Source organism: Centruroides vittatus, unplaced genomic scaffold (assembly GCF_030686945.1).
Source record: "Centruroides vittatus isolate TY-2023 unplaced genomic scaffold, ASM3068694v2 scaffold_576, whole genome shotgun sequence".
Taxonomy (NCBI): Eukaryota; Metazoa; Arthropoda; class Arachnida; order Scorpiones; family Buthidae; genus Centruroides; species Centruroides vittatus.
In genome coordinates, this window is record NW_027122713.1 from 1,931,097 (window position 1) to 1,956,276 (window position 25,180).

Here is a 25,180-nt window from a genome sequence, read left to right on the forward strand (position 1 = left end):
TATAACCGATACAACATATGAAAAAAAGAAAAAAATTACATCTGTATTCGAAAATGGCGTTGAATAGTCAGAATTTCAAGATTTTCTTCTTTTTTTCGTAAAGAAATCTTTTATAAGTTGTATTTATCGAAATAAGAAGTTAACTACTTCAGGAAGTGCATATCCTTTAAATAGAGAGTTATGAATTTTGAATTTCTAAGGATTTATTCTTATACTTGGGGCGATTGGCATGAATTTAGTATGTTAGAAATTCGGGATTTTCTAGATTTTTAAAAAATATTTCTTATATTTTTCCTTTGTTAAAATGTAAAAGAATGTCCTGTAGTTATTCTAAAACATTTTTACTTGGAATTAATGAGTTTTCTTATAGGAATTCAAGATTTTCTCATTTATGTAGAGTGTAAAATGTTAAATTTGCATAATGAAATTCAATTACGTTTTATGCTTATTTATAAATAATATTTAGTTTAATTATCATTAGACAAAAATATGTCAATGACTGATTGTATAAATTTACTATTTTAATGAAAGAAATTTAATTTTTTTGTTAATTTACAAAATAAACTGCGTGGAAGAGGGCTAGAAATCGGAATGTTTTAGCATTTTAAAGTATAAATCTTATTTTTATTCTTTGTTAAAATATAAAATAACATTCAGTGGTTATTCTAAAACTATTTTACTTCGAATAAATGTGATTTTTCTTTTAAAATATTCAATAATTTTCAGTTTATGTAGAATAAACTTCTTAACTTTACATAACGAAAGTTAATTATATTTTATGCTTATTTATAAATTATATTCAGTTTAATTATCATTAAAACTAAAATTATTTAAATGTAATTTTTTTATAAAAGTAACGTAATTTTATATACATTTATATCCTAAAAATAGGACGGCTAAACAGTCAGAGTCTTATTTAATGCCCCTCGATTTGAGTTTTGTTTTAGAAGCTTAATTCTAGAAAAAGTATATACTTAAAAAACACCAAAAATTAACTCTATAATTAAATAATTACGAAATATAGATTTAAATTTGTATATTTAGAAGTTTGAATCTTTTGCGTTAAAAAAAAACAAGATAAAACGAAATAAACAGAAATTTATAGAGAATTTAGATACGTCGTCATTAGAAAGCAAACTTAAAAGTTGAAAGGTTCAACGAAATGTCTTTTAATTTTATGCTCGATCTGCACTGTTGCCACAAGAGAGCATTCAGCAGGAAATTTACTATACACTTTTGTTTAAGTCGCACACAGGGATTGGTGAAAAACGACAGCTATTTTAAAAGTATAAACAGATGATTTCTCTAGAGATGTTCTTAATTTCCGTCTATTGCCTATGCTGAATGTATTATCAGTTTTTAGATGCGGATGTAGAAGATGCTCCACATCTTTGAAGTATATGAACGTAGATTCTTAGAAGCACTTTTTTTTGTATAGAACTTTCTGTTTTTTTTTAAATTCACTTTGAAGAAGAGTAACATCCTCTTAATATAAGTAAATTTTTTCTTTAATCTTGGTTTCTTATAAGGGAGAGAAAGAGACGAAGCTTAATATTAGAAGCATCAATCGGCTATTGGAAGAGCTACATCATTGACGGAATTAATTGGTACTTTCAGGAAAAGTTACGTCAGGAATAAAATTAATTGGTGCTTTTAAGAGGAAGATTCATCAGAGAAAAATTAATTGGAGGTTTTAGGAAGATGCTACAAGAGAAATTAACTCTCTTTTTTCCTTATAGTTTAGAAGTTAACATCATAGGAATTTTCCTATTTTATAATTAATTTATACAACTCTTTTACGTGTATTAACGTAATTATTACACATCAATAATGTTAAATGTGTAAAGGAAATTGCAGGAAAAATTCCCTACATTGAAAAGCAAATTTAATGTAGGGAATTTTTTTTTTTCGTTTTTTAAGTGCAAAAGATCGTAGAAAATTGAATTATTTTAGTTTATCGCGGTTTCTTTTATTTCATAATATTTAATTTATAATACTCCTTTAAGTGTATTAACGTAATTCGAAAAGTTTTATAAGAAAATTGTAGGGAAACATCTAAGGAAACTTTCCTACAAATATATCCCTAAATCAACAGTTTTTCGGGGAAAATTCCCTACACGTTTACGTATAGTCAATATTTACTACTGTTTATTTATTTGTATGAAAAACGCCAACATACTTATATGTACTGTAGTATAAATTTTTAAATGTTTTGCTTATTTACAGGGAAATTTTCCTAAATAGTTTCGCATAATTTTCTTATAAAATATAGATTTAAAAAATTTTTAAAAATTATTTTTCAATTCTTCAATTTTCTTAGAATATCGTGCAGAAAACAAAAAGAAAAAAACATAGTTTTATGTTTTTCTAAAATTTCTACTTGTTTTCCTTACAATTTTCTACATATTTTTTCAGAATTTTTTAAAATTCTTCTATTTATAATTTAAAAGTAAATACATATAAATATATATTTTTAAATTTCAGAATTTTCAAACTTATATTACAACATTTAAAAAAATCTTAAAAATATAATTATCCTCAAACTTTAAGACCTATTTTTCATATATAATTTAGTTAAATCTTTAATAATTTTTAAATTAAAATAAATTTTATCAGGGAAAATTAAGCGATTTTACATAACAAAGTTTGCCTTTAAATTTAGGTTGATTTTAAAAAAAGTAAAAGTTAGAACCTATAAAAAGTTCAGGAATATTCAGGAAAAATTCCCTGAATTCAGGAAAATTTGGAGATTTTTTACTTCTCCTGAAGAACAAATTATTTAAGGAAATTTAAGGAATTATAGAATTTTAAAAATAAAAGCAACATCGTAATATATAAAAAATTCAGGGAAATTTTCTGACTTTTCTCGGAGTGAAATAGATTAGGGAAATTTATGGAATTAGAGAATCTTTTCAGTTTAACAAATTTGAAGAAACCAATTTTCGATAGGATAGAACATTACAATAAATTTTAAATAAATAAGTAATTTATTTTGTAGGCATTTAAATAATTTTGTTATATTTTATTCTTATAAATGAATAAAATATCTAAATATAAATAACTATTTGGGGATTTCTTTTTACAATTTAAGTATATGTGACTAGATGGATAAATAAGCTGTAGATGGTTTAAAGTAAGATTGATCAGATGCTGCAGTAAAACTTGATATATTCTTATCGATAAGGAAAAATGAAAAAGGATTTGAAGCAAAATTTTTGTCAAAATAAATATAAGAAACGGAAAAAATATAGCAAAAATATTGCTCTCTTGCTGACAGAAATATGTTATTTTTATTAGTTGATAAACCTACTACTTATACAAAATGGAATATATTCAGTTTATGTTTAGTGTATTTCATGCATTTGTGGACGTATATAAAGCTTATTTTCATAAAAAGCTTATTTTCGATAAATATATTTTATTTATTTCTTCAGAAAACGAAAGCGAATGTTAAAAATCTCATTTTAAGCATGCGAAATACAAAGCACACGTACAGTATGAGATAATATGCATATTAATGATTAAATCCTAGCAAAAGTATATTACATTTATTCATTTAAATATTGTAATTTTAATAATTGATATAAAATTTAATTTATATTATACTTTAAAATAGGAAAATTTATAATTCACATGATAACGAATGGGAGATTTTGCCCAAATAATAATAAAATACTCTCCTAAATGAGTAAATTTCACTTGTTTAGATTTAATGAATATTTTGTGGATTAAGAAGTTTAATTTCTTAATCCACAAAATATTTATTAAATTTTGTGTTTAATTACAAAAACTATGAAAAACATGCAATAAATATAAAATTAGTAAGATTAAAAAGTTATTAAATTCCTTACGTTAGGGAAAAATCACTTTCGTTTAGGGAAATATGTTTGCTTGCAAGGAAAAATCTTTGATATAAGAGAAAGAATTTTGCTTACAATAAAGTAATTTTCCTTCTCCAAAATTAAATTTCAGAAAATTTTAAAGTAATTTCCCTAACCAAGAATTTTCCCTATTATTAAGAAATTTCTATTTTAAAACTCAATTACGAACCGGGAAATGTTATAATTGAAGGGAAATTTTTGTTTACTTAGTATAAAATTTTGTATTACATTAAAAATCAAAATTAGGCTACCAGATTTTTCAGGGGTGCGAAAATCTTTCCACACAAAAGAGAGGAAGAGAAAAAATCGTAATGTGAAACGATTCAATTTACCATCAAATTATAGAACATTTTAAATTGAGTTTATTAGTTTTTAGTTTACTTAACTTAAATGAAAATATTTGAAACCTGATATTTTAATAAAACGTTAAGAAGTGATTTGGTCTATAAACTATATAAAAAAGTAAAGTATATATTTCACGCATTTATCATACTTCTAAAAATATTTTCTAAAAACTACATTTTTATATTTCTAAATTAAATATTTTCCTTTCTATCCCTGTGATTTCTAACCATAGAAACTTAAAAAGTAAGGTATATAATAAATCAGAATCGCTACAGTTTCAGCCAATAAATCATTTTGATCATCATATGAGTCTTCAATCAAACAGAGAAATAAACGAAAAAAAATAAAAATATAACTTTATATGTCTTATAAATTTTAATCCCTGTCATGCTATACCAAACATCATAGGAAACTACTACAGTTTTTTGATAGAAAGGGGGTGAAATAAATAGAAAAGATAAAAAATAAAAGAGAAACAACTAAATGTTCCTTAGAGAAAAATCATTTGTTTTCATAAAAATCATGTTTTCTGCTGTCGTACGAGAATTATGTGTAATGAAATCTTCACTCTTTGGGAAAATTCACGATTTGCCATTTAACTGTTTCCATTATGTGTAGTCTGTATTCAGGAATGGTGAAAGGAAATTGTTAATTGGGGAGATTGATGGCTGAGACGTTGCTTAGAAAGTCAAGGGATGATTTTACTGAAGCGTGACTTGACTAAATCTCTTCTAAAATGTCATTTTCAACTTTAGAAAATTTTATATTCTACGATTTAAAATTGTCTACGAGTATAAACACTCCATTTATGAATATTTTCATAAAGGATTTTAACTTTAACTCCGAAACACATATTCAAAGAATATCCTGTTTTTTTAAAAAAAGCATAATGGATTTATTGTGCTATATAAATGCAAATTTTATTTTCATCCGAAGAGTTAAATTTACGAAATTTTAAAATAATTTCCCTTATCAACGCTTTTTTTCATATTAAATAAAATTTCTTTCTTTAATATTCCTGAATATCTCTCCAGAATCCCTTAAATATCTCTAAATATCCTCGAATATCTTATAATTATTTCTAAAATATCAGTTAATACTTTTGAAATAACTCTGAATGTTTCTTCAAACATCGTTAAGTATTGCCGTACATCCTTGATATTCTTTTACTATTACTTAAATGTCGTCGAATAGTCTTCAATTATATAAGATATTTTCAAATATTGTAGATAATTACATTTTGACATTCAGGTTCTCAAATATTTCTGAAAACCTTAAGTACAGTTACCCTAAATATTTCTTAGAACATCTGTAGATATTTCTTATAACTTTTCAAATATTCGCAATTCACAGATATTTGAAAATTTCATTTTTATTCCTGAATAGTTCTCTAATAATTTTGATATCTCATTTACTATCGTTAAATATTCCTAAATATTTCTTCTAATAACTTTATAATATTCTTAAATTATCCCTAATAACAATTTCAATGATATTTAGTTATTTACAGTCTGTGAATAATTTTAAATATTACTGAAGATTCTTTTGAATACACATGATGTCTTTCCAATTAGTCTAAATATCCCCCAAAACTCCTTCAAATATTCTAGTAGCCTATTCACTAACACTATGTCATGAAGCATTCTTTCAAACAGTCTTTATTATCTGTTTAATGTTCTTAAATTTTCCTGAATATTTTTTTAAAAATCCTGAAATTTCACTAAATATTCCTAGAAATATCTGAAATTTTCCTAAGTATTCCTAGAAACCTTTGAAATTTTTTAAGCTAGACCTTAAAGCATCCGGAAATTTCCCTAAACATTTCTTGAAAAATCCCAAAATTTCCATAAATATTTCTCGAAATATCCCGAAATTTTCCTAAGTATTCCTTAAAATATCACTGAATTGTCCTTTAAATATCCCCGAATGTCCTTGCAAATAATTTGAATGACAAAATTTACAAAATGATACTAGATTATAAAAGTGACAAATGCTGAAACCAGAAAAAAGCATTTACATAACATTAGTTACTTTCATTGTTTTTAATCAGTACATTAAAGAAATTTTTGTTAATTACATTACTTAAGAGAAATTAACAAACTTTATAATCAAGTGAAATAAAAGTATTATGCAAGAACGACAAACACGAAGGGAAAAAAAGAAAATAAATTTATATAATTTTAATTTCTCTACCGAGAATAAGGTAATGCCAAGAAAACAAATAATAATAAAAATATATGAAAGTAATTTCTCTGTTCTAGCAACACAATAAATGGAAAAACAATAAATTTTTATCCTACTTACAAACAGAAACGGCGAATAACAAAATTCCTTTGATAACAAGTGCATTAAGGATTGAAAATAAATTAAATTAACTAAATTTTAAAGGAGGGGAAAAAAGGATTTTTTTGTTGTTTTCCTTACTTTAAAGGTAAATAAAATTATGTATATATATATATTTATATTTTAGAAAAAATTAATTATTTTATTTACTTTAAACGGTAAGTTAACTTAAGAAGATAGGATAAAAATCTATTAATATTTTATAAAATTACTATTTTTTTTGTTTTTAAATTGTTTAGAAATTGGAAAATTAAATTCTCTCCATAAATACTTGAATATTAATATAATTCTTCAATTTATATATATTCATTTTTATTTTTTTGAAATCTGAATATATTATTTTTTAATTAAATTTTTTATATATTTCAATAAATTTATTTCTTATTATTTTTAAGTTTATGAATTTTAAAATATTAATTTTAACTGAATAATCTGATTAGTTTCTCTATAATAATTTAGAAATTTAAAAGTTTATGATGTAAAATATTTTAAAATTACATAACTCTAAGTCAATTTGTAATTCATAATTTTAAATGAATTAGAAGTGGGAATGTGTATAATTTATTTCATAACTCTGCAATAATTAGAAATTTTAAAATAATTACCTTCGAAATCTTTAAACTTTTAATAATTATTTAATCTAAAGTATTGTATTTCTACAGTCGAACCTGTAATAACGGCTACCTCCTAACAACGGTCATCTCTAAATGGAAATTCTTTTTTGAGGAACATAATTGCACACGAAATAACCTCCGAACAACGTCCAATTTTTATGTTCTCGTTAGTGGCCGTTGTTTAGAGGTTTGGCTGCATTTACATTTTACAATTTCTAAACATTTGTAATTGTAATCATTTCAATTTCTAATTTGTAATTATTTAGAATTATAAATTCTTTAAGTTCTTATTACTCTACGCTTCAGAAATTATATTTTCGAATATTTAGAATCTAAATTTTACTATTTCTAAGTATTATTATAGTCATGATATCGAATTCAAATTGTTTTAATATTTAAAATTTCGAATTTCGATTTATTTCGGACTCTAAATTTAGCTTTTTCTAATCATTTAACAATCAAAATAAATAATTTAATTGGCATTCTGATTATTTCTCTAACTTTTGGGAAATTTTTTAAATTTCCTTGAAGGGAAAAATTAAGGAAAATTATTAATATAATACTTTATAGATCATAAATTTAACACATAATTAATACTAAACTTATAGAATTATGAAGCTGTAATTAAATTACATATATATATATATATATTAGGGCGGCTTAATACAGTGCTATATATTATATTTAAAATTAGACAATTTTTATAGATTTTTTTAAAAATCTTAAAATGCTTAAAATTACCAAAATGAGTTAAGTTTTATGAATAATTTTCTATGTATTCAGTAGCAATAGTCTCTTTGGCACTATATTTTTTATTAATTATTCATTATCTGTGGAGATATACATTTTATAATTTATGATTTATAAAATAAATAAATAAATAAAACTGCCCGTATTTGAAATATTGGAAAAAAAGGTGAAATCGTAAGTTAGAATTACTGCCAAACACAATTTTCAGTTGCCCTTATTTGTCTTGAGGAGAATCTTTTGCTTCAATGATTGAAGTCTTTTTCTCTCCTCCTCTTTCGCCTCCTCCTTTTTCTACCTTTTAAATAAAACTAAAACAATATTTTATAATAGTTAAAAACTAAAAGAAAATGAAATATATTCCTGTATAAATCACAATAAAAATTAACAGAAATTTATCAATTTTATCAAAGACAAGTTTCAAAAAAAAAAAAAATCATAATTAAGAAAATAGTTTATACTTGTTTTCTCTTTTAAAAAATAATAAAAATAATTAAATAAAAAAATTGTTTATATATATATATATATATATATAAATACAATTCTTCTTCATTTTTTAAGTAGAAAAAGTTTAATTAATTATTATCTTTTTCTATTATAAACAGTAAAGAAAATAGTAAAACGCAACAGTTTGTTTTTTTCTTATTTTCTTTCTATATTAATAAATTTAATTCTCTTTTCTGTAAATATGATATTTCTTCATAAAGAAAATTGAATCGGTATAAAAAATTGTTTTATAAAAAAAGTAGAAAAATAAAAATAAATTTTTTATAAAGTTTACCACCCGGTGACTATTAGATATATTAATGTTTATAATATTCATAGCTGTATAAAAAAATAATATTTTAACATTTAAAATTATGTATTTTTAATGAAATATATCTATAAAATGCTAAGTGTTATAATTATTCATATATTTTTATATTATATTTGTTATAATAATGTTTATTCTCTTTATATTATGACTTTTGATCGCATCCTTTCCAAATGTTGTATATTTTTAATAATTTATCTATTAAATAAATAATAATGTAAATTGAATATTAAAATTTTAAAATTATAAAAATTACTTTTAAAGGATTTAGCACGATTTTATTCTCTTGCACCATTTTTAATCCAAGAAAAACGACTTTTTAATGCGAGTTTAATGTATAATGCGCACTTTGCGGCCTTCATAAAAATATTCTTTAAAATATCGAAATAAAAATAATAAAAATATACATTATATAACTCGTTATAATACGTCGTTTTAAAGAAATATATTAAGATTTTAGTATTAAAATAGGTTAGTTTTAAAAAATAAAAAAAGAGTAAAATTTAATTAAAATTCACTTTCTTTAAGCAAAATTTAAAATATTAAATCTACTTATACAACCGAACCTCTGAACAACGGCCATTGACGGGAAAATAGAAATTGGCCGACTTTTAGAGGTAGACTCTATTGGAGGTTCGACTGTTTTTCAACATGAAAATAGAATATTTAATCAATAAAATTTCAAAATTTTTATATAAATAAATAATAATAAAAAGTCGTACTCAAATTTTCAATTATTAAAAAATTGATAAGTTTGGATTAGAGTATAGTTTTTTTATTATTAAAATTTTTTTTATCTAAAATAAAATATATAAAGAAAAAAAACTTTTACTTAAATAAGATTTTGGATAGAGAAATATTAGAATCAAAGTTAGTTGATCCTCTTGATGCGATTGAAGCGAGTGAATATCCTTTGGGATTGAAACAGATGTGATTCGATTCTATTTGATTTGATTTAGACAACTGATTCTGTTTTAGTATTGACTTTTCCAACAATCTGTGACCTTTACGAGGTTTAATTAGGATTTATATCAAAAGTGATTTGGTTAATCTACAATTTAAGAATAAAACATTGTGAATTTTTATTAAAATTGTTGAGTTGTCAATGAATTTTTATTAACTTTGTTGGTTTGTGAATGGATTTTCTAAGTCCGTTTACACGTAAGTCACATAAATCACACACAAAAAGTGTTAATCATTAATAAAATTAATGTATTTTTAATAGTTTTTTCCTCTTCTTTAACATTAGTTAATTATGCAGAAATATTTTCCATTGATGCGTTTAAATTCAGTATCCGTAGTCAGTCTACAATATCATCGTTTTAAGTATTATAATTATTTTGATTTCTGAAAAATTTTGTGCGCAGACAAACCAACGAGTGGGCAAGTTAAATACAAAAGCACGGCACGATAACTCTATTCATGATTAAAAAAAATAGAATTTTGCGTTTATATACATTGAGGCGTTAGTTGCAGACATATAAGCGAAATAATAAGCAATTCACTAAGACAGATATGTGTTTTAAACTTTCTAAAAATTTCATAATTTTATGTGTTATAGTCTACGAGAAATCAAGCAAGCAAACAAGCAACACGCATATAAAACAATTAAAAATAGCAGAAAGATAAATAAATTATAAACAAAAATGAATTAATTAGTAAAAGAAAATTTTTAGAACGTTTTAAAGAATTTTAAAACCACTATTTTTTGAAAAAAATAACACGTCTGAACTGAATTAAAGATGGTGTTTATGATGTACCCTATTGGTTGAACAGATTTTGAAAATAAATGAAATGAATAAAATTAAATAAAAGCAAATATTATGAGAATTCATTTAGTTTCGTGTCTTAGTCGACACAACCATTTATTTGGATGACAAATGAGACATGGTTTCATAACAATGTAACAAATTGTACATGCAACAAGCTGCTGGTTCTACAGCGTACAGATTTGTAGGATGAGTGTATATGTTGGGTAAATTCGCATCTGTTAACCAAAATTTTGAATATTTAAATCGATATTTTAGTAAAGATACAACTAAAGAATAATATTTATATAAATATATAATTTTTTAAGGCATATCTTTACAAGAAAATCAAGTTATGAGGTCATTTATATGTGTTGTAAGATATTTAAGACGGATAAGGTACTTGTAAAAAATATGTCCATTTTTTAATTATTAATATTAAATTCTAATTGTTTAAATATAAACAATGCCAAAAATTAATTAAATTTTAGTCGTAGTGAAAAATCGTCTTTGTTTAATAAACTAATTTTGTGGAATATTGAAATAAATTAAAATTGATGTTCGAAGTAAATTATTCTTTCGTAAAATGAGAAATATAAATTGCATTTTAATATTTTTATAAAATTTTAATGCAGATTTTAAGAAATCTATTAATAATAAACAAATTAAGGCTTCGTTCTTTAAAATAAATTTTTAAAAAATTGAGAAAAAAAGCAAATAAATCGCTTATGTAACATAGGTGGTTCTCTGTGTAATAATGTAAATAACGATTTTTTTATTGGTGTTTGATAAGATGATTGGTTGATTTAAAATGAAATAAAAATTCTAACCAATTATTGATTTTTACTAATTTTTTACAATGTTATTTATTTTTCGCTTATTTTTTTATTATTTTTTTAAATATTTATCTAATTTTTATTTTAACCAATTATCGTCAATACAATCTTATGAAATTCATTATTCGCTAAAATTTTTCAGGTTGTCTATCTGTAATATTTCAAAGAGAACTACTTATGTTTATACAATAATATAAATAACTAGCTGACCCGGCAAACGTTGTTTTGCCATATAAATTAATTCTAGGTAATTTCTAGCTGACCCGGCCACGCGTTGTTGTGGCTCAAAATGTATCTATTATAAATGTATAACACTTCCCCCGTGGGGGGAATTTCAAAAAAATCCCTTTTTAGTGTATATTCTGTTGACGTAACCTATTAAAACTCAATTGAAAACGCAAAAAACCGCATGTAAAATAGTATAATAGAAGCCGAGTTCTTCACGGTAAGCCTTAATCCCGTCCATTTCCCCCCACTGGGGGGAATTTCGACGTGTATATTATATAAAAACACGTGCGTATTCGAATGCAACGTTGTGTCAAAATTTCAAAGGAATCGGTAGGAACAAACGAACGTTATATTTTATTTATATAGATAGATAGAAAATGATCTGCTTCAGTCCATTCTCACAGAAAAGCATAATGCCTGACAGAAAAGCAAACTTAGGTCGTCGGAAGTTAGCGCCATCTGTTGGACATAAAAGCCTTAATCCATATATAAATATATTTTTGAAAGGGGGGAAATGGTGTAGGGGTATGAAAAATAGATAGTAGCCGATTCTCAGACCTACTGAATATGCATATGAAATTTGGTAAAAATCGGTAAAGCCGTTTCGGAGGAGTAAGGTAACTAACATTGTGACACGAGAATTTTATATATAAGATTTTATAATAAACTCTGGCATTTAATTAATAGATTTTTGTGCACTTTTTAAAAAAATTTTTTCGGAAATTGTATTATAACGCTGTATTTATGAATCGTACATAGAAAAATACAAGAAAGGTTTTCAATAATTCTCAATATTATAATATGAAAAATTAATCATGGTATTAAATTTTCTAAAATACAAAGAAATAAACTAATTATTACTGATGAAGCAGAATAAACACAAATTTTTTTTTTTTTAGGAAATAAATTGTAACTTTTTCAATTTCATATTTATGTAGCTGTAATAAAGAAGAAAGAGATTTCAAGAATAAAATTCTGGAGAAACTTTGTTAAAATAGTTTCCTGAAAACAGTCTTAAAGAAACAATTTAGTAGAACATAATAGGACGAATTAGATATAACACACAGGAAAAAAATAACCTTAATATAAAATCGGTTTTTCTGTTAAAGAAGAAAAGAAGAAGAAAAGAATTTTTCAGTATAAAGAAAACCGAGTGAAATTTCTTCAACGATAAGTCTTTTAAGCTTTGGATCTACAATGAACCCGTAAACAATGTTTACTCTTGGTAATCGTCCACCTGTTTTTCACTTTAAACGTTTTCTAATGGTCATTAAGTACTTATCACGATGGATATCTAATTGCTAACGAGTACAAGCTTCAAGTGAGTTAAGATTATATCGAAATATAAAATAGGCAAAAACCTGTCTAAAACGGTACTGCGTGATTCCTGTTTAAACAGGTTTTATTGTATCTAGATTATGTTTGTAAGAATATTATTGATGGTTTATTTCGTATTCATGTAAAACCGATTTCTAGCAGGAACATCGCACATTTATCATCGACTTTCTTGATTACAAGACTTTAAAAATCTTAAAATTTTTTAAAATATTTTATTGAAAAATCATTAATTTTAATTGTAAATTTATATATTTATTTTAAACCAAATTAATTAGTTTTTTAGACGATTAGATCTTAAGTTACTTATAATGGTTTATCTGAAATTTTTGAGTACGAATTTAATTTTCTTCAATCTTCAGCATACATTTAGATAATGGAATTGGTAACAGGACTAAATTCTGAATGATCCTGAACAAAATCCTGAATAAAAGTAGATTTGGACGTACAAATGATTAAATTAAATTTAAGCCTTCTTAATTAATATCTATTAGTGGTTGAGTGAATAAAATTACTGAAAACTGAAAGTTGATCGTGGGTTCGAACCTCGTGCAGTTTTCTGGGATTTTTCAGTCATGTAACACCTAAGTAGAGGTCAATTTCCTATAGGAAAGTTGATCGTGGGTTCGCACTAACGTGGAGTTTTTTCACGTGTCTAACACCTAAATAGTTGCAAGTTTCAATATAAACTCGCCCCCTTTGTTACATCACCGAAGTTGTTGCATTGTCTTACTCCATCGATCCAATCATTCTTATTTATATTAACATATTGGTTACAAAATCCTAAAAATATGATAAATCTCTATAAGAATTCTAAACTTCACAGATGTTCAGGCTTTATCCTGAGATAATCTTTTCACTGAATAATATATGGTGAGTCTTTCAAGATATTAAAGATTTTATACAAAATTTTAATAGATTTAGCATCTTGCATTGAGTTTTCTTCAATATTTGCGATATAATGTTAAATTATTTGAGATGCTAAGAACTTTACACCAATAATGGCCACCTATAAACAGCAGCCATTTTTTCAGAAACGTTTCTTTTTGAAATGTTTCCCAACCTCCAAACAACGGTAATTTTTCATGTTTCTTCAGTGGTCGTTGTTCACAAGTTCAACTATATCCATTAGATTAGATCGATGTAGTGGATTGGATTATTTGTATACGTGACACGTGGGTGGTCTGACAAAGGGAGAGGACTTTCTTTTGGAAACTGGCATCAATTTAGACAAAAAAACCTCTGTTCAGCTGCTGATGAAGTGAGAATCCATAGCTGATAACAATAGTTGGGTGCGAACCCACGACTAAAGTTGTTTTATCCACTCAGCTAAGATGGTCAGACTGTATTTATAAAATTAAAAATTAAATCTAAAACTTTTTAGATTAATTTTATTAAAAATTTGTTACGTTTTATTAATAACGAATAAATAAATTTGTCAATTTTATGTAAAATAAACGAAATTTTATTTATCATAAAATAATTCAAATTTCCTAATCTTACTATTTTTCTAAATTTTTATGACACTTCAGGCAATTGCTATTATCACAATAACACAATTTGATTGTTTATAAGTGTTTGTAAACTGGAAATTTTTCTATATAAATCAAACTGTATTATTCATAAATATTTATTTTATTCTATTCTATTTTATATGTATATAAATGTAATAAAAATTATAATTTAAAATAAATAAATTGCTTTTAATATAAGTAACTATTTTATTTTAAAATTAATATTTAATTCAAAAATTAAATACAATTGCAGCGTCGATAAAAGCCACTGTAAACAGCAGCCGGTTCTTTAGTATATTGTATGGAAATGTATTAAATATAACCTTTACACAACGGACACTTCCAACAGCGATAACTGTTTATGTTCTTATCGGTGACCGTTGTTTACAGGTTCGATTGTTTTAAGATTAAATACATTTGACAGATTAAATATAGTGACAAAGAATTGTTTTAAGATTAAATACAGTTGTATCTCCGATGAAGGCCACCTCTAAACGGCGGACACTTTTTATGTTGCCGTCAGTGGCCGTTGTTCAGAGGTTCGGTTGCTCCAAAAATTCCTTTAAACTAATTTTTATAATTTTTTGCAGTTTTCAATAATTAATCTAAATTAAATTAATCTTTTTAATTATTCTTGTTTTAATTTTTTAATGTAATTTTAAAGTATTAATAATAATAATAATAATAATTTATTTTTGAAGTTTTTATTTAAAAAATTTATTACAGTTTAATTTAACTCATAAAGAAGCTAAAGAAGAAGTACGCCATCTTAATTTTCGAAGCGACGCGACGCAACGCGACATCTTAATCCCTACATGTGGTGTCGCGTCAAAATTAATATGGCGATGAAATTTCGGTGCGTCAATTATTCGATTTAGAGACAAGCAAATAGTGACGTTAAATCTAAATATGGAAGCGATTGTTTATATTTACTTAAAGATTTTGTGTAAAATTTAGCAACAAAATTAAATATTTTCGCCTATAAGATTGTTTTTAATGTACATATTTGATGAATGCCTTGAATTAATAAAATGTAATCAAAATATATTGTTAAAAATTAAAATTAATCTCTCAATTAATTTTAATCTTTTTTTAATAATAATTTTGAACAAATGTATAGAAATCTTCATCTAAATCTTTGTATTTTGTTGGAGTTTGGACTTCTTGCTCTCAATTTATTATTGATAGTTTTTTATTATTTTAATTTATTTGGGGTCTTTAGAACTTTTTCGCTCCTCTTCTGAAATCATCCTGTCTTCATTATCATTAGATTAAGAGCTCCAACAGCTTTTATCTTTAGCTCCTGTAGACTATGAATAGGAGCCTTTAGAGCTCTTATTTCTCATTAGATGATCAACGACTTTCTTCTAAAATCATCCTGTCTTCATCATCATCAGATTAAGAGCTCCAACAGCTTCCATCTTTAGCTCCTGTAAATTATAAATGTCCTTGTTCATCATTAAATGATCAAGAGCCTCTAGAGCCTCCTAAAAAAGTCAATAATACAAAAATCTGTTATTTACAACCTTGCATAATATAAACAACTAATAATTTAATTTATACTCTAAATTGCATATATACCAATTTAAATTATCCAGTACTTAATCCTCTTTCGAGCAACCATCCAATTGAACTTGTTGATGAAGTTTGATAGAGGATGCAAGTTTTATAAATCGATAAATACACCTGTAATTAATATAATACGTTAGAAAACTTTCTAAAACGTAACACATACAATAAATTATTTTTAAAGAACGCCCAATATATATATATAATTTGAAATGGTGAGTAAAGAAAATCAACAGCAAGAAGATTGGCATACACACGCTTAAGTTATATTGCATAAAGTAAATCACTAAAGCTTTATCAGTCAACTTCTCACATTGATCCGATCTTTCTTAACGTTGTTAGTCACCATACCAACCACTCACCCAGGGGATAGAGTATTCTTCACGCTTCTCTAAACCGTTTAGAGAAAGAGCATTCAACCTAGTAACATTTCCCAGTTTAAAATTTCTGCTTTTCTTCACTTTTATATATATATATATATATATTCCCCTATTCTTTCTTCTTCTCCATTTTTTTCCCTTTCCTCTTGCCATAGAGTATTGACGTATAAAAATACAAAGATTTTGTTACGTGCCGGATGAACCATAAGAGGTAGTTATTTAAGTCTATGTAGGGTTGAATTATTTATATGCAACTTTACTCGTTGTTTGTTCATAAGGGAAACCAAGGAAGGAGAATTTCAGGCTGTGGAATAAAGTGAGAATAACAATTTCTTCCTTCTTTTTTTTTATTCAATCACTGGTATCGATATGGTTGAGTAAATTGTGGTTTTGTAAGGCTTTGCAGCTTGTTATTTTTTTATTTATGTTTGTTTAAAAACGCATGAATTTTTAAGAATACAGCAGGAATTATATTATAAAAAAAGCTATGAAAATCGGTAATAATAAAGTTATGTTATTTTTATTTAATGATAATTAGCATACGAGGTCATGACCTCTTGCAAAAGTCATTAATTTTTTATAATATTTTATATAAAATTACATATAAATGACTATAAAAATGAATGAAAATAGTTGTAATGAAATGAATTAATTTTAATTACAATTGTTGAATATATTTATGAATATTATTTATAAATACACAGGATCGCCAGTCAGTTTAACTAATGCAAAGACGAAATTTCTGCCTTATTTATATATTTTACCATTCACAAAACTCTGCAAATATTACTAAATTACTGCAAACAATAAGTTAACTGGTTTTTGAGTCACCACATAGTCAGTTGACTGAATTAACTGATATTTAAGTGTAATTTTTGTTTTAAATTTTACATAATAAATCATAAATGATTTTTAAAAATTAATATAACTTTTTACGTGTAAAAATTGAAATTATCTTCGTACAAAATTCCAAAAAATAATAAAAAATAAAAAATAATAATTATTTATATTTAAGCTTTAAATGGCTGTTTAAATCATATAAATTTAAATTTAAAATTTCCTTTCTGATAGGTTACTTCTAAACCTATCAAAATGCTTACAGATTTATTATTATTATTTTTTATTTTTATTTTTTTCTTTGCCTGAAGGGGTGCAGTTTCTCTCTGCAATAATTTAAAATTTAGCTCAGTTCTTAAGGGAATAGTTTAAGAAAAAATTGAAGAATAAGTCCCTAAAGGTAAGAAAACCTATCACTCTTTCTCCATCTGAAAAATAATCCCTACATTTTGGGAATTTATCTATAATTATTTTAGTTTATCTTCCTGTTCATCCGAGAAGAGGAGAGGGGAAAAAGTGTGAAAAATGTAAAGAAAAACACTATAATTTTGAAATGTTTCATGCGAATTACCAACTTAGAAACCGTTTAAAGTGGTTAAAAAATCTCTCTAGATGATGATAAAGTTATTTAATAATCTCTTTAAATATATTTTTGATCATAAATTATAAACTTTGAGTTTCAGAAGCGTTATCATCATCACCAGATGTATTTTAAGATGTATAAGAAGATTGATTAAACGTAATTATCATTAATTGGATGATAAATTTCCATTTATAAATTAAATATGAATTGTTTTTGGAGGGAGAATAGGAAGAGGAAGATCGAGAAAAAGAAGAGGAAAGAGAAAACTATGGAGAGAAAGAAGAGGAAGAAGAGGAAGATGGAGGGAAAAAAGGAAGAAGAAGAAGCTGGAGAAAAAGAAGAGAAAAAAAGAAATGGAGAGAAAGAAAAGGAATAAAAAGAAGAAGAATAAAAAGATGAAGGAGAGAAAGGCGAAGAATAAAAATATGAATAAGAAGAGGAACAAGAACTTTGAAGCGAAAGATAAAAACAGATGGGAGAAAAGAAGAGAAATAATAAGAAGGTAAGCAAAAAGGAAGATGATGATGATTAACATTATTATTTAATATAATTTGCTTAAATGCTAAGCTTCCGTGATGAGTATTAAGGTAAAATAATTTTTAATAATTACAGTCTATAAATGATGTAGAATATCAGATTACACTAGATGATAGTTCCTCTCATCTTTCATTTAGCCCTGAAATTCGTTTAAAATTGAACTTGAATTGACCTTAAATATCTATTTTGATCTATATTTGAGAGTGGGATAGTTTTCCATCACGTATGATGAATGACGTAAAAATCAGATCAATTTGAGACGATGATCAGCTCTTTCATTATTCAATTAACCAAGAATACTTTCGGTATAATTTTAGAATTACTGTTATATACTACGATGATATCTCTAATTTCCGGGACGATCTATCCAAACACGGCACTCAAAAATTCGAAAATACATCACATGTTAATAAACTATTAGAAATTTAAAACGATTCAGCTCAATATAATTGTTATAGGTTATCATCTACAAGGCTAAAAATCGTGCAGAAATCTCATCATTTGATGATGATCAATGTTTTAATTATCAGGAAAAAATATTTTTATCGCAGAAACAAGCGATGAATTGACAACAATTTTCATTAATTTCCTCGTATACATCATTATAAATAGAAAAGTTTTAATGAAAAATCAGCAAATATTTAAATATATATATATTTATATAACTTTAAAAAATCATTTTCAGCAGATATTACGGAAATTCTAAAATACCAACATTACTTACAAAACTTTTCAATTCAAAAATTGCTTTTTGAAGCATAATTTATCAGAAAGATGCAATTCTACTTTGGTAATTTTTTCCCATTCCATTTTTATTTCTACAAAGTAATAATAGGGGGAACGAAACTATTTCATATTCAAACAAAAACAATGTTTAAAACTGGGAGAAAAAGTTAAAAAAAGGAGGAAAGAGAAAGGAATTTCTTAGCAAAAAAAACAAACAAAAAAAATATAATTTTCCATCCTCCTTCAGGGAAGGAACTTACCTTTATCTTAAAAGATATGGAAAGGATACAGAATGGGCGGTGATATTACACGCTGTCACTAGAGATGGGTATCGATTGTGTATGTGACGTAAAGAGATGCAGATAGCATGTAGTACAGGACATCGGGGAGTCCACAGTCGCCACACAACTCGATCGATTCAATAGTCATGATACACTGACCTGTACGCTGCTGAACATTGAATTTAATGGATTTTTCTCAACTATAGCTACTGACATGATTCATGCATACGGTATCTAATCTGATGTTATACCAAAGCGTAGCAGCATAATCTTTGTTTGACACCTTGGTATTGTCGTCTCTATAGAACGAATTAAAATTTGCTGATAAAACTATAAAATTAAGTGAATATATTTATTTAAAGTAATAACCTGTTGAAGCTCAGGAGGACGCATTGAGGCCTTCAGAAAATTTCGCTTTAATTGTCTTATTTTAACAAATTTGCTTTATTAATCATTAATGGAGATTTAAAATCATCTATTTTAATAATTCAGATAGTTTAGAAAGCTTTATTTAATATATTATCCACATTGTTCCTTTTCGATATCATTGTTGCAACCAAAGAGAATAATTGATATAATTTCAGGAAAGAAAAAAAATTAATGTATTTTACTCCAATTCTACGATTTGCAGCTTTAATTAAACAATAAATACTGAAATTTATTTATAAGAATTAGTCACTTTGATGTGTTTCCTCTCTCATAAATGCCAGTTGTCATCAAGGGACAATTTTGAAGCAACAAGGAAAGTATATATTTTTTTTCAGCGAGCAGAAACACAAAAATTTTTCGATCTGAGAAGTTTTCGTGCATCGTAGCGAAAAATAGAGTTAGCCATCTAGAGAAGTTACAACTAGGATGACAGCAGTTATCGAAAAAACGACATCCTTAGTTATGACTGCAGCTGTCATCTCTGTTTGAAGCGACTTTCCAACGAGACGTCACAAATACTGTGGAGAATCAGTAGACCAAACTGTTCTATCCCCAGATTGGATAAAAGCTGTTTAAGTTCTTTCATTTTAGAACATTTTTTTAGATATTCTATCAATCGTCCTTTCCAATCTTTATATATATATATATAGTACCTCGCAAAAATTCTTCAGCGTATATTTTTATCAACTATAATAACATTTTTTAAAGGTTCCTTCTTATATTAATTTACTACCGAAGTGGGAAAAGTAAATCTAATTACTACTACGACATTCCACGCTTAGGAAATATAAAAAAACTTATCATATTTTCCTATTTCTTCAAACATTTTCTTTATGATATCATTTGGAACTAAAACTAAATGTTTACCTTTACTTCAAAAACATTGAATTATATCGTGTTAATCATAATCAAAGTTTAATAAATGCCATTAAATCTTGATATATGTATTTTTTGTTGGTAAATATGCTTTACCGATATAAATTTTCCAAGTCTAAGATCGATCATAACTTCATTACTAAAGATCAGCGTTAAATCATTATATTTATACTAAATATTCTATTGTATAAATATTTAAATTAGTAATTTTAGAAATATATCTGTAAATATTGGTTATATATTCTTATTTCTAAATCACTTTTTATGTTATCTACGCCTGTATTAATTTAAATTAGTACTTCTCAACCTTGTTTAGTTCGAATCTCACATCAGTACGATTTTCGATTATCACGGAGCTCGCGATCTTCTAGTTGAGAATCTCTTATATAAATGCTTTCTAAATTCATATTCGATAGAAATTTATGCAATTTTTATTTAATTTACCGTATATATTACCCTGTATAATACTATACTACGTTAAGTAATGTCGCCATATTTTCGATATAATTACTTTTGCATTATATAGTATTAAGTGTGACGTACACTGTTTATAGATCAATGAGAGACACTTTATATTATGTAGCTGTAAGAAGGTGTAATAAGCTGTAAAATTGTAAATTAAAATTTGCTAAAGAAACTGCAGCAAAAACTATGAATCTACAGGTATAGATGAGTCTAGTTTTATGAGTGCAGGTATATTAGTGTAGGTATGTGAGTATAGGTATATCAGTACAGGTATATTATGGTAAGTATATGAGTTACAGTTACATGAATTTAGATATACGACCCTACAGTGTAGAATGAATGATCAACGAAACATTATGACCTTGATTTTGGATTATGAATGACACAAACAGATAAGAGAGATCTTACGGAGTACGTAAATGATATAGAAGAATGGTACGCATCCAAATCACAACTGACTATCATACAAAGAACAGGAAGATGTCGAGAGAAGTTATGAGAAAGGCATCGGACACCAAGCCTAAGGTTATTGATGACGATGATGATGATGAACCTTCTTAGTGTCTTCAAAGTAGAAAGAGTTAAAAATGAAAAAAAGATGATGATGTGGATCATCTGTATACACAAATACGTATAATTTTGTATTAAATAGGGTGTTTATTGTACGTTACCTGAACAGTAAAATGTTAAAATCTACTATCAATCCTCACCTTCAATATACGTAAAGCATATTAATTAATGTTACATAAAACTTTTGAAATATTTATTAAATTATTCTTGAAAATAAAAATAAAATTATTTTAAAAAATTCTGCTACTTTTTATACAAAAAAAAAAAAAAATGAGGGAAAAAAGTATTTCCAAATATACATAAAGCATGAAAAATTCACATATAAAATCCATAATTTAATTTATTTTTAATTATTTCTAAATTTATTTTATGATAAATCGATAAAGGAAAAAAATATTTCTTTCTACTTTAGTCAACATTAATATTTCATATCTATCGAAAAAATAAATGTAAAGCGAATGAATATATTTGAAGTATCGACATCTGGTGAGAATGACTCATTTTCATTCTTAAAATTGCAATTTTCTTCAAGTACGAGTAAAATTATAGGGGAAAAAATTATAATTTAACAATTTGTAACTATAGACAGAGTGAATATATGTAAAAAAACTGTATTTTATCGACTGATTTAAGTGTCATTTTGTGCTTAAACTCTTCATATAAATTCATGAAAAAGTCTAACAAATTATTAATTCTTTTTATAAAATAATTGTAGTAGAAAACAACTACTGCACCACTTAGTTACTAATTTAATTTACTCTTTATTTATTTCTTTAATAATTGCTACAGTGAGTCATAAGTTCGTGACATATGTATATATTACTACTGTAATGTAAGAAATACTAATTTAATATTTAAAATAATAACATTTAAACAATATATAAATTAATTGCATATTGTTTAAATTTATTAAAATAATAAATTTCAACAATTGTTGCAAGTAACTGATTATATTTTGCACGTGTGTTTTAGTTATAGGTAAAAGGAAAAAACCCACGTGTTTTGTGACGTAACAATCAAACTAGCGTAAGATGTGTTAGAGTTAAATGTTACGTCACAGTTAAAATTAACACAATTAAAAGAAATTGACGAGTATTGCCAGCGTGAAAGAATTTTAAAATAATTTTAACGAAATTCATTTATTTTTTAAAGTGGCACATATTTAAACAATAAAACATGCTTTGAACAACGCAATTTTTATGCGATATTTTATAAAATTTAACGCCTTTCTAACAAATTTAAAATAAAAACATTGCTTAAAAGATTATAAAAGAATCGTTTTTAATGTATAACACAAGTAAATCTGTTACTCTTCAACATAGGTTGAAACCCCATTACCAAGGAACATTTATAGTTAATTAAATGTTACTAAACTATAATTCGGTCGAAACCGACGGTAAATTACGTGCAACAATTCACTTTAGAAGTATAATCTTACGAAAGAAAATATCTTAATAAAAAATTTAACTACTTTTATTTACTTATAAATCGATAGTTTGAACGTAAATTTTACACATTATGTAGTTAACGATATCATTAAATGAAGAGAATAATGATAATGTAAGTCGAACGGGGAGGGGGAGTTTCAAGAACGTATTTCTTTCGTTACTACATCAACCCAATTATGTAAATAATAAAGTAATAAAGAACTAAATTACTACTTGGAGAGTTAACTCTCTAAATGGTTTTCGTGCCCATTTCTATAAAGAAACGTTTTAAAAAGTCGGTTAAGTAGTAGATAACAAATATCACAAAGAATAAAGGGTTCATTAGCATGCAGTTTAAATACAAATCTCTTCATTAGTAACCTCTAGATACTTTTCTAAGAAAGTTGATTTTCATTTTTGTTTAGTAAAATGAAGCTTAAAGCTCGGGGGATCGAAAAGAAGTGCCATAGGTAAAACATTACGTAAACCAATTCTTCTCAACTTGTTGCCAGTGAAAAATCTCGTATTTTGTAAAAGACAAACAAGATTCCATTCATTTTAATTCTAGTAAATTTACTGTTTTCTTTATTTCTTTAAAAAAAAGGAAAAGGAGGAGGAAGAGGAGGAAGAAGAGGAGGAGGAGGAAACAAAGTTTACTTTCCATTAACGAATCGAAAGAAGATTTGTTTGTTTCTTCAGAAGTAACGAAACAAACTTACAACCAAGAATGACGCTTTATTCAATTAATTATGTAAAGTTTAGTTTTTGATAAAAATAGAAAAATTTAAAATTGAAAAGAAATTAAAAGAAAGGCGTAGGAAATTTCTGCCTTCGAAAGACTTCATGATTTATATAAAAGAAATTAGATTATTTTATTTTATTTTGCTTTTTCCCCTCTCCCTCTTTTGCCAATGTAAATAAAATTAGCAAATATTATTATAAAGTTAAAAAAATTTTTCTAATTTTAAATTTACAATAATAATATTTTTGTTCTGTTCCTGAAGCATTGTTAATGTTTACAAAAAGTAAATACAGTATCTCTTGTAAATAGAAAAATTTAAATATGTCTTAATGTCAAAATATTGAATAATAAATAAAGCAAATTTAAAAAAAAATAACTTTTCTATAATATAATTAAATTTAATTTTAGCTTAAAGCAGTGGCGTAACTAGAAACTATATTAGAAGCCCTAACGTGCAAACTTACATTCACCCTTGTATCACTGTAAATATGGCCACTAGTGACATTAGAGATTATGTATATCATTAGTGGATTATGACCTTTTGGGCCCCAGGTACAGCAAATTGGGGCCCCTCTACATAAGTTTACGACATTATACACTAATGGCTTCTAATTGTAGCTATAGAATTATTTATAAATAGTGATTGTGATATAGAATTTCAATAGTAAAATTGCTTCATATTTTCCAATTTTGAGGCCCCCGACTCCAGAGGACCTTAAGCATATGTCTGACTTGTCCAACGAGCGGTCTGGCACTGTATATATTTGTGCATAAGTATAAATGCATTTGTCCCATTTAAATCTTTTTGTTGGGTTTGATGAATTTTTTAAAATTTATTTATTTACATAGATAAGGTGTCTAAATCCGGTGATCCTACTTTGATTACACTATTAGCTTAAGGTAAATCTAGATTTAAATTAATATAATTTATATATTTACAGATTAATTATTCCAAGATTTTTTTAAAGTAATTTAATTTTTTCTAGAATTTTTCAAAATTTTCATATTTATTTATTACTAAAATTAAGTTGAACAAGTCCTTAAGTTAAATTTCGCGTAAACATAAGTAGTCACCTGGAAAATATATAATATATGACTCCTTAAGAAAAATTCAACAGCTATTGGCTGAAGAGAGAATGACCTTGCGCGATGATTGGTCGAGAAAGTTAAAATGGGAGGAGACGTGTTTATTTATTCAAATTTGTATATTATCAACCAATCATCGTTCGGATATTAAAAAAAAAATAATAAAATAAAATTATTTAAACTTTGTATAATGCAGAAGACCGCCTATTTTCTTTACAATTTTTTAAAATTTTTATATTCATTCGCGACTCTTTACGTACAGAATTA

At 25.6% G+C, this 25,180-nt stretch overlaps 1 protein-coding gene across 1 annotated transcript in view; it reads left to right on the forward strand.

Annotated features, from left to right (window-relative positions):
• The window catches only part of LOC136989454 (uncharacterized), a 105,531-nt gene extending 81,715 nt beyond the window's left edge, over window positions 1-23,816 (forward strand). Inside the window, exons 3-4 of the mRNA XM_067287608.1 lie at window positions 17,994-18,276; window positions 23,690-23,816. Coding sequence (XP_067143709.1) covers window positions 17,994-18,276; window positions 23,690-23,816 — 410 coding nt within the window. The remainder of the gene's footprint in view (window positions 1-17,993; window positions 18,277-23,689) is intronic.
• Window positions 23,817-25,180: the final 1,364 nt, after the last annotated feature.